Source organism: Peromyscus leucopus, chromosome 1 (genome assembly GCF_004664715.2).
Source record: "Peromyscus leucopus breed LL Stock chromosome 1, UCI_PerLeu_2.1, whole genome shotgun sequence".
NCBI classification, from domain to species: Eukaryota; Metazoa; Chordata; class Mammalia; order Rodentia; family Cricetidae; genus Peromyscus; species Peromyscus leucopus.
Window position 1 is genome coordinate 165287420 of NC_051063.1, and position 10867 is coordinate 165298286.

General features: G+C 46.5%; 1 protein-coding gene across 1 annotated transcript; it reads left to right on the forward strand.

The window, feature by feature from the left end:
* Positions 1-3538: 3538 nt before the first annotated feature.
* LOC114683922 (sialic acid-binding Ig-like lectin 12) lies at positions 3539-10537 on the forward strand. The gene is made up of 6 exons (XM_037200018.1): positions 3539-4039; positions 4235-4504; positions 4733-4780; positions 7518-7611; positions 7929-8008; positions 8448-10537. Exons 1-5 carry the CDS (start codon positions 3613-3615, stop codon positions 7999-8001), a joined length of 912 nt encoding a protein of 303 aa, XP_037055913.1. The 5' UTR covers positions 3539-3612; the 3' UTR covers positions 8002-8008; positions 8448-10537.
* Positions 10538-10867: the final 330 nt, after the last annotated feature.

Consider the following 10867-nt stretch of genomic DNA (forward strand, 5'->3'; position numbering starts at 1 on the left):
CAGTAGAGTGCTTGTTACACAAGTGTGGGGATCTGAGTTCGGATCCCCAGCTCCCACATACGAACCAGGAGAGGTGGTGTGAATCTGTAATGACAGTGCTGGAGTGTGGAGGCAGAGAGGGCAGATCCCAGAGGCTCACTGGCCAGCCAGGAGAGCCTGACTTAGTGTTCTTTTTGTTTCCTATTGAATAAAATACCCTGACAAAGCAACTTAAAGGGCAAACATTTATTTATGCTTGCAGTTCAGGATACAGCCCACCATGGCAGAGATTCAGGGCAGCAGGAGCTTGAAGTAGCTGATCACATTGCTCCACAGTCAGGAAGCAAAGAGCAATGAAATCATGGTGGTGCTCAGCCACTTTCTCCTTTTCATATGATCCAGGATCCCAGCCCAGGGAATGGAGCCACCCACAGTGAGCAGGCCTTCCCATCTCAACTACTCTAATCAAGATAATACCCCACAGACATGACCAGAGACCCAGCTCCTATGTGGTCTTAGGTCTTGCCAAATTGACCACTGAAACTAACCATCACAGATCCTGCTTAGAAATTAAGGTGGAGAGTGACAGAAGAAGATACCCAAAGCAGAGCTCTAGATTGTATATGCGCATGTGCAGGCAAGTGCACCCCTCTACACACTGACCTCCCTCCATCCACAAGAACCTACCTGTTATCACCACAGCCTTGGGGATAAGGATCTCAGCACGTGTGTTTGGGAGGGATCAGATGCCACCTTAGCACTTTCATTCTGGAACTCAAGGTCTTCTGAAAATGGGGAAGTGACACTCTAGGTCTTCTCAGTTCTCGTGGGCTGTGTGAGTCATAAGTTCCTCTCTTGGATGTAGGTTCTCAGAGTTTTCTCTTCCTGTCCTGCTTTCTTTACAAACTGCGGACAACAGGGAACCAGATGGGCAATGGCCCAGCCCTTTTGACCACTGAGTTGCTGCAGTTTCTGCTAACTAAGAGAGAGAACGTTGGGCAAAGATGGGGATAAAGGTTAGTTGCCACTTGAAAATGCAGAAAGTGGTGTATGTGCTCTCTTGTACAAGATATATATATATATATCTGGAAATTTTCTGTGTCCCACCTGTTCTGTAGCCACTTAGACTCAAGTAAACACACAGAGGCTTATATTAATTATACCTGTATGGCCATGGCTTCAGCCTTTTGCTAGCTAGCTCTTATATGATAAATTAGCCCATAACTATTAATCTATGTATCACCCCATGTTCCATGACTTTACCTGTGCCCCATTACATGTTGTTCCTTGGGCAGCTCACTGGCATCTCTTTACTCAGCCTTCCTCTTCCCACAATTCTCCTTCTCTGCTTATCCCACCTTTCTACTGGCCTGTCTACTGGCCAATCAGCATTTTATTAAACCATTGTACAAAAGATTATCCCTCAGCATTTCCCCTTGTCTGTTTAATTAAAAAGGCAGATTATAACTTTAACACATCATAATTTTTTAAATTATAACCAAGGAAAATTGTAACTATCTAGTCTTCAACTACATCAAAGACCACAGAAGGATATCATACTACCTAAGTAAACAGGAAGAGCATTGTAAGCAACTTCCAAAAATCTGGAAATGACAGAAACAGCTGCCTGCCTGGACAGTCATCCAAAGTTTCTCTGCAATGTTGTGGCATTCATTCTTTAGCCTACAGGCCTAGAGTCTCTCAGTCACTTTTCTCTGTGTCCTGTAGAATGTTTGGCAGTTTCTTCTGCAAAGCAGGAACCTGAAGGACCATTTTGCCTTGCAAAGTTCAGTGGTCACCTTCCCATGAGTCCTGCATGTCCAGTCAAGAATAGTTTCTTGCCCAGTGGCTATTTTTGCCAAGAAGATAAACTGCACATGGAGTGTTTTCGATACCCATTTTTCTCCTTGACGTAAATCAGTGCTGCAAAGAGCAGACATGTCTCACTGTCTAGAAAGTTTTTAAAACATTTTAAATGCCATATTCTGTAGGTCTTTGAAGATTACCTATCTGAAATATATCTATGTACACTTAGAAAACTTAACTAATATGACTATAAGTTTGATTATCATAAAAACTACTTATTAATCTGTATTTCTTATTTATCCATTACAATTTAACAGTTACATAAACATATTATGTTAAATGAAAGTAGAAATATATATATATATATATATACAGTATAACAAAATTAAATTTGTAATAAACTAAGATCTATACCAATGTAAAACATTTTAAACAAGTTGCTCTTTAAAAGTAGATTCAACAATCTATCCTTTCATCCCATCATATCTATACTATCCCCTTTTCTTCTTTAGAAACAGATTGCATTTATAATCAACCTACTTTAAATGAAAATAAACATTCATAAGCAATATTTTGGGAATTGGGGCATAGCTTCTCATACTACTTCCTGCTGATAGAGGGCACTGGCAATCTAATGGGGATCATGAGAAAATTAAGAATTATGGCCAAGTCCTGACTGGAGTAGTCTGTGAGCAAACAAGTAGTATTCTGGAGCAAGGGGACAGTAAGAGACAACAGCAAAGAAGAAATATGTAATGATGGACTGTGGTCATGACTCAGCAGTAGAGAGCCTGTCTGAAATACTCAGTGAGAGGATGGGGTGGGACTCAGGGGTAGAGCCCCTGCCTAGAATCCTCCAGTGAGGGGCTGGAGACATGGCTCAGGAGTAGAGCATCTGCCTAATAATATGAGTGACACTGAATTTCAGTGCCAACAAGAAATCCATCCTAGAACAAGGAAGAAAATTTTGCTTTTTCCAATAATCTGTGTTATTGTAGTTTTCAAGGTCAATGCTTGAGCACTAGTAGCCCCAAGAGAGCAGGCTTGGCCACACTCACCCTCCATACACCAACTAAAGACATAAGAAAGAGGGAGATTTAATGTAACTTGGTTACACTGGGAAGAGAAACAAATAGAGGTTCAGTGACCCTCAAGTCCATCTTCTTGGTCCTGATGTGAAGTTTAGGTTTAATTAGAGGGCAATAGGTGTGCATGATCAAGCAGTCCTGGTCAAGGTGTGGTGGTGCCCATCAGTGACACATCCTTGTTTGGCCCACAAGGTGTTCCAATAGCTCTGGCTGTGAGACGATCCCGGGCCCTGAGATCCACCTCCCCCTGGACCATGGTGCTTTGGAACACAGCCCAGGTGTGTTCAGAGAGGGTGTGCCCATGACAAGCTGCGGAGGGAGGGAGGAGAGGCTGGTTACCCCCAGCCTGCATCTCCCAGGTCCTCTTCTCCCCTATGCTCTACATCCGTCCCCAACTCCGCCAATATCATCAGCCTCAGGGGAGGCTCTCGGGCCTCTGGATGAAGCAAACCCATTTTCACTGGGCAGGACATGTCACTCAAAGGCCAAGGTCAATGCAGAGAGGGAGAAGATGGGATCAGACCCCACACGGGTGAATTTGGGGGAGGCAGTTGCCGTCTTTGGCCTCAGGAGATCTGGGTGGCTGATCTTCAAGATCCAAGCTCCTCCTCCCACAGCAGCCCCTGTCATGGCCTCCCCCTGCTTCCAGTGGGACTTCCTCCAGGCTTTGCATTTCTTAGTTCCTCAGAGAAGTGCCCAGAGAGTCAGACTTCTGGTGGCCCTGTAGCTTCAGCTGGACATGCTGCTGTTGCTTCTGCTGCTCTGGGGAATGAAAGGGGTAGAGGGTGGGCGTGATGCCGTGGAGGGTTACACCCTGAGTGTGGAAAGGGAGGTGGTGGTGCAAGAGGGCCTGTGTATCCGTGTACCTTGTACGTTCTCCATCGCCATAGAGAAATGGACCTACAAAGACCCGATTCATGGATACTGGTTCCGTAGTGGAGCCAATACTTGGCGTGATTTCCCAGTGGCCACAAATAACCCACAAAGGCCAGCACTGAAGGAGACCCAGGGCCGATTCTTCCTGCTGGGAGACCCACAGAAGAACAACTGCTCCCTGGACATCAGAGAGACCAGGAAGGAGGACACAGGCTCATACTTCTTTCGCCTGGAAGGAGGAAATGTGAAGTATAGTTATGTTTGGAACACGATGACTCTGCATGTGACAGGTCAGACATGGCTTGCAGAGAAGCCACCAGGGAAAGCTATGGGTGCCACAGGGCAGTCCTGGGATAGGACTCCATCCTGGGAGCACTGGGTCTGAGCATCAGGGCTCAGGGGAGGAGTTGGATCAGAGCCAGGGCTTCCCCTGAAGCTGTACCTCACCCCCTACTGATTCTCCATTTCTCCCCTCTCCTCACCAGCCCTCACTAACACCCCCCACATCCTTATCCCGGAGACCCTGGAGGCTGGACGTCCCAGCAACCTGACCTGCTCTGCGCCTTGGGCCTGTGAGCCCCCCAACTTCTCCTGGACTTGTACCTCTATGTCACTCTTGAGCACCAATGCCATTGGTTCCTCAGTGCTGACCATCATCCCCCAGCCCCAGGACCATGGCACCAACCTCACTTGTCAGGTGACCCTGCCTGGAACTGGTGTGACCACAAGGATGACCATCCGTCTCAATGTGTCATGTGAGGCTGGGTTGGGTCACCGTGTCTTCAATGGATAGAGGTCCAAGGGGACAGTGGGGGATGAGATTAAGGTCTGTACACTGGTCATTGAATATGGATGTGGGCAGATCAGGAACTGAAGGAAACAGATGGAACCCCATCATCCTCACCTAGGCATCTAGTGGGGCCAGAAGAAGGGTGTTCACCTAGCCTTCCCATTAATGGTTCTACTGTGTCATTCTTTCTCAGATGCTCCAAAGAATCTAACCATGACTGTCTACGAAGGAGTTGGTCCAGGTAAGAGAAGGCATTCTGGATGGGGGATGCAGAGTCTGTTCATCAAAGGGCAAATCCTGTCCTTCTCCATAGTAGATTCACTCTACGTACATTGACCCCTTTACAAGAGACAGTATCTTCTCCGCATTGAATCTTTATTGTCCACTTGAGCATCTATCCCCAAATAACCCTTACTTCCTAGGAGAGCTGTACATTCACCTTGATCACAACAGCGCAGGGAAGCATTAACGTAGCCAAACAGACATAATTGGTCTGTCTCATCCATCTTTTCGATCAGCCTACAGCTTCAGCTCTTTCTTCCCCTACAGCTTTGATTTGAGTGACTGAGGAGACACTTCCACATGGGTAAATATTCAGAACCTATGGTGGTCTGTCCCAAGCATCTCAGTCCCCTCTCAAGGTGTAATCAGTGTCTACACAGGCTGAGTTGAACTTGAAAGTCTGAGAGGGAACTAAATGTTAAGAGCTTAGATGGTCTTTGTTTTCCAAGACTTTGGTCCATCATATATGGATGAACTCTGTCTCCAAGGGCTTCCTGTATTAATAGGCAGCCATGGTACTAATTTCATTATATCAAAAAAATACACAGTAAATCTTTGTTCACAAATGTGAGTTGATCAGTGGAATAAATTCAAATTTTGAGAGGAGTGGTAGGATATTTTCCATCATTATATTTCCAGCACTGTGGGATGAGAACATGTGTTTTCTAGAGCCTCACCTCCCATGTGTGGGGTGTGACCTTTTGTACTTTACCAGTAGAGAGTGACAATGGAAATGTCTATGTGGTTTTTAAAAATATATTTGCTCTTTCACAATTTTATCAAGCCCCCTCCTGCCTTCATGTCTTTTGTTTGTGGCCCACTGCATTTAATTAGGCTTACCACCATGAGCGTGGGGTGGAGTTGTTTATTTAAGCAAGGGCAACTTACCAGTGGCCGAACTACTAAGGACTCTGATTTCTTCCCCACTCTTCCCCTACTCCCTGTCAGCAACATTAACTTCTCAGGGGTAGTAGACCTTCTGAACCCCTACCCCATCCATAACTGGAAGGTTGATGGGCCCAGTCTAGTGCAGGTCTTGTTCAGGCAGCCACAGGTCACGGATAAAGCAGCCATGTTATGCCCAGGAGACATTGATTCACAGCATTCCTCTCCATCCTCCCAATCTCCCATTCTTTCTTCCTCTTCTTCTGCCATGTTCCCAGAGCCTCCATATTATTTCATAGTTTGTGTTTGTCATACCTTAATGACATAGTTGAGACCAGGTGCAGGTATGTAGCCCAGGCTGGCACTGTCTGTGATTCTCTGAGCGATGGGATCCAGGTCTGTCCACACCACCAGACCCATCTCAGTCACCAATTCTTTCATTCCTGGAACTGCTAGGAATATTCTTTATGTGGATTTCCAGAGTCATTCACTTTTTGTTGTTTTGTCTTGAACAGTCTTTCCAAGGTAGAGAAGTTACCAATTCCTTGTGAAGTTAATTATAAATGCACATTTATAATTGCCTATCCTAATTGCCCTTTCTTGGAGTTCAGTAGTTTGTAAAAAGCAGAAGGAATTTTCTATAGTCACATTGACCTACTCATATGCATGTTATAATTTTCACATGTGAGTTTCTTAAAACACACACACTTCATCTTTGACCTCCTGAAGATGGACCGGAAGTGTCTGCCACCCTGACCTTGTCTTTTTCTCCGTTCAACCTGAGGGTCCTTCCTGTGTGGTTCTGATGTGCTCTGCCCTGGTGCAGCTTTGCATTCCCTGTCCCTTCTGGAATCCTCTTCTACCTTCATCATGCTCTGGTTTCAAACCCTTACTTATGACTCTGGGAAGAGGTAGACAGATATCCTTCCTCCAGCAAGCACTCCTGGACCACAAGATGTACTCTGCCTACAAGCTGATATTTCTTCCAAACCAGAACATTTAGACGCTCATGACTCCTGGAACTACTGGAATTTATAAGATCTGGGAAACTGAAAAGGTTTAAGAGAGTCACAAGGCTCCTTCCATAACTTATACAAATAGTAAAAAATTCACACACACACACACACACACACACACACACACACACACAGACACACACACAGAGAGAGTAGGGGTGGGACTTCATCTGTACCTGTGTGGCTAAATCCACACTGAATCTTTACTCATCTCCTTCTGTGATCTCCCCCTCTCTTCTTTGTTGCTAATGACTCCATGACTCTTCCTCTCCAGCAACTGCAGCCCTGAGAAATGGCTCAACACTGACTTTACTGGAAGGAGAATCCCTTCATATGGTTTGTACTGTTGACAGTAACCCTTCTGCCAGGCTGAGCAGGGCCCATGAGGACCTCATTCTGAGTCCCATACAGTCCTCAACTCATGGGTTGTTAGAGCTACCTTGAATGCACCTAAGATATGAAAGAAAATTCACCTGCTCTGCACAGAATGTTCTTGGATCTCATCACATATCTCTGAGCCTGTTCTTAAAGCGTGAGTGTCAAGGATCCAGGGTTCCTGGTCACTGAACAGCAAGGGAAGAGTGTGGGCCCTTCTCTGCCTCACATCAGTGCACATCCACATACTTGGTTCAGAGCTCTGGATAGTCATGATGTAGGGTGGGGTACTCCTGGGATTATATGGTCTTACGTTCAGAGATGAGGGGGCATTTAGAGGACTGGATCCTACTGAGAAAGAAAGGTCTTTGGGCGGTGGTTAGCCCATGATGCTAGCTAGCACTGACCACATTTTTGCAGGGAAATCAGGACTGATGGCCGAGGTGGTTCTGGTGGCTGTGGTAGAGGCAGCTGTTAAAGTCCTGCTTCTTGGGCTGTGCCTCATTATTCTCAGGTGAGTGCTGCCCCTGAGAGAGGGAAAATGTGTGGGAAAGGCAGCTGCCTGATGCTAAATACCAGAGTCCCAGTACTAGGGTACTAAGAAAGGGTCTGGGGTGTGGGGACAGGTAAGGGGATTGTAGGCAGTGAGAACTCCCCATAAGTCAGATGCTGACCCCAGCTGTCGCTCATGTAGGAAGAAGTTGGTTTCAGTAAGGATATCTTGGGGATAGCGCATGTCTCTTCTTCAGTTCCCCATCCAGCCTTTGACAAGGACACTGGGGAGGTGGCTGCCAGAGTGTCCTCTGAGATGTTCCTGGTCTCTTCACTTAGAGTGAGGTCACGTAGGAAGAGGACAGCGAGGGCAGCAGTGCGCAGGGACTATTCAGACATGGCCACCAGTTAGTTCTCAGGTGAGTGAAGCAGAGCCCTGCATCTGTCTCACTTCCTTTTGGACCTTCTTTGTAAAGACCATAGAATGACCTGCCTGGCTCAGCATGGCCACAGGTCAGCTGCCCAATCCCATTCTAAATCCTTGTCCCTGCCAAGCACCATGGTGCTCTTGGTCTTATCTCTACCATGAGCTCTCTCCACCCTTCATGCCATGAACCACTGCCTGCTCTCCCTCCCCCTCTCCCTCTCCCTCCCCCCCCACCTGGCCCTCTCTCTCTCTCTCTCTCTCTCTCTCTCTCTCTCTCTCTCTCTCTCTCTCTCCCCCCTCCCCTCATCCTGGACCATCCTTACCCTTACCCTGTTCTCTATCTGAATTCTGGTCATCTCTGGTCCTCAAATGTTCCTAGTCACACAATTCCCTCCACCCACTATTTTTATGTTCTTGACACTGGCCTTCAGAATGATCTTCCAGATGGAGGCATCACTCACTTCCTCCACTGCCTGAACAATCCTGAACCGTCACATAGATGGAGATGGGCAGTCATCACAGCCTGCAGTGAGAGCCTTGCATGGTCTATGTGCTGCTGGACTCTTCTCCCAATGTTCTCTGTTCATTGCATCATGAATTGCTTACTCGGCCTTCCCAGTCCCCTATATGGAAAATTGTATATTTGTGAGTCTCCATGCCTCAGAGCCCTTCCCCAACCTCTCCCCCTGTCCCTTACCTGAGCACCTCAGCCTCTAGCTGTATATTACTCTGGGTAGGCATGTGCTTGTCATGCACCTCAGATCACATGCAGAAGTGACAATATTACTACATATGGACCATTTTCATGGGTGCTAGGCATACCTCAGGACACAGAACTGCTTCCATTTCTGTTACCAAAGACTGACTGATGTAAAGATGAGAACAGGAATAAAAATATGCAATGAATGAGGACATGTCAACTGGAGATGTGAGTGTGAAGACAATTGATGCAGGAGAGGGGTTGGTGACACTTGAGTGATGCTTGGAAAGCTCTCAAGTGAGAAGCAGCAGCCTCTTTGAGTCTGTTGGAGGAAGAGGCCTCCAGGAGATGGACTGGAGAACAGTGTGCCCAATGGCTTAGAGGCAGAAGCTGGCCTACAGTGTGGTACTCACAGAAAAAGACTGAGATTTAGAGCAGAGGGAGGCAGAGGGAGGGCAATGGAAGATGTTAATCTATAGGGCATGGTGAGAAACAAGCAGAGCTGTGGCTGGATTTTCATGTTAATGGAATCCCAAGGCTTGTCTGCTAATACATCCTGGAACAGCTGAAAGAAGAGTGTGCTTGTCACTGTCACCCAATGTCTGAGGAAAACAATTCAGAAGGAAGAAAGGTTTCTCTGGACTCATGATTTCATAGGTTTCATGGTCATGGGCCCTTGCCATGGGGCTGTGGTGACAGGAACGTGTGGTAGAGGCCTGTTCACCCCATGAAAGCTAGGAGAGGCAAAAGAGACAGAGAGGAATTAGCCAGGGTCCCAAGATCCATTTCAGGTGCACACGTCCAGTGATCTCACTCTTCCCCACTCCCTACATAATCCATCACACCCATTTCACTGCCAGCTGGGTACCAGGCTTTAACACATAAACCTTAGGGAACATTAGACCAAAGCTATCCTGGGGGGGGGGGAAGCTACTCTGCCTCCTGGAGGAGGAGCAGTGACATGGGTGTGTGCTGCCACAGCCGGAAGCTCAGACCGACAGATCTAATGGCTTTTGGCAGTGAAGGGCAGAAAAGAGCTGGAGCTGTCGTAGGATGCTTCCTGAGCACCAGGAATGAGGGTTCCTGCTCCCTCAGTGGTTGGTGTGAGGGGAAGGTGTCAATTCTGAGAGGTGTCTTCCATGCACATGGTGATGTCAGGAGGGTTGTATCCAGCCTGTGGATGGAGGACAGGGTCAGATTTAGCATGTCAATGCCATGTTGGGAAAAGTGACACCCACAAGGGTGGGAACAGACAGCAAATGAGAAACAGAGCTGTTCCCAAGGACCTTAGCAACAGCAGGTGTTCGCTTACAAATTGTGATAATTTATTTGAATTGCCCTTGGATATTTTCACAAAATATTTTCAGCTTATTAAAGTAAATGTAAAAACTAAAATTTAGAGGTTAAAGAGAGGTGGATCAAGTTGAAAATCACTCACTGCTCTTGCAGAGAACCTGGTTTTGGTTGTCCCACATGTTGGGACACAACCTTCTGTAACAGTTCCTGGATTTCCTTTCCTGGACTCCTCAGGAGCCAGGCACACACGTGCAGCACAGACATATAGGCAGGCAAGACAAATAAGTTTACTCATACATAAGCAAAAATTTAACATTAAAAGTTAGTGTCCTTGGGTAGAATGTTACTGTGGCCATGGCAGAGGAGCAGCAGGTAGCAACTGAGCTCCAGGAGTTAGGTCACCAGAACGCAAGGCTCTGATTGGTGAATATCCGATAGGCAAGGCCTTGAGGTCTTGGGCTCCAGAATGTCTCTTGCTACTGCTGTGCATTTACATGATTGCCACTGCCATTTTTCTCTGGTATCTGGCATGGTGTGAATGGGTGTGGGGAGATCCCCACTGCCTTCAACGTAGTGTGATTATCTCATGGAAATATCCCCTTCTGCCCGGCATTTTTACCTGTGGGTTATTATAGAGATGATTTCCTCTTAAGCTGTACTGTTTAATTGAAATAATAATTTTATACAATAATAGCGTTAGTTTAAATAGAATTTTGTTGACTAAGAGGTTTTAACAATATTAGTAAAGGATTATGATAGAGGTTAGTTTAGTGGAAAAATTAATACAGGTAAAGGTAGAATACAGTGTTGTGCCCACCCCTGATAAAGCAGGGGCTGTGAAGGGTAGTAAATAGG

Coding starts and splice junctions, on each gene's coding strand:
- LOC114683922 (XM_037200018.1), top strand. CDS start 3,613: ATGCTGCTGTTGCTTCTGCTGCTCTGGGGAATGAAAGGGGTAGAGGGT. Junction 4,781..7,517: donor CTACGAAGGAGTTGGTCCAG/GTAAGAGAAGGC, acceptor ACATTTTTGCAG/GGAAATCAGGACTGATGGCC. Junction 7,612..7,928: donor CTGTGCCTCATTATTCTCAG/GTGAGTGCTGCC, acceptor CTCTTCACTTAG/AGTGAGGTCACGTAGGAAGA.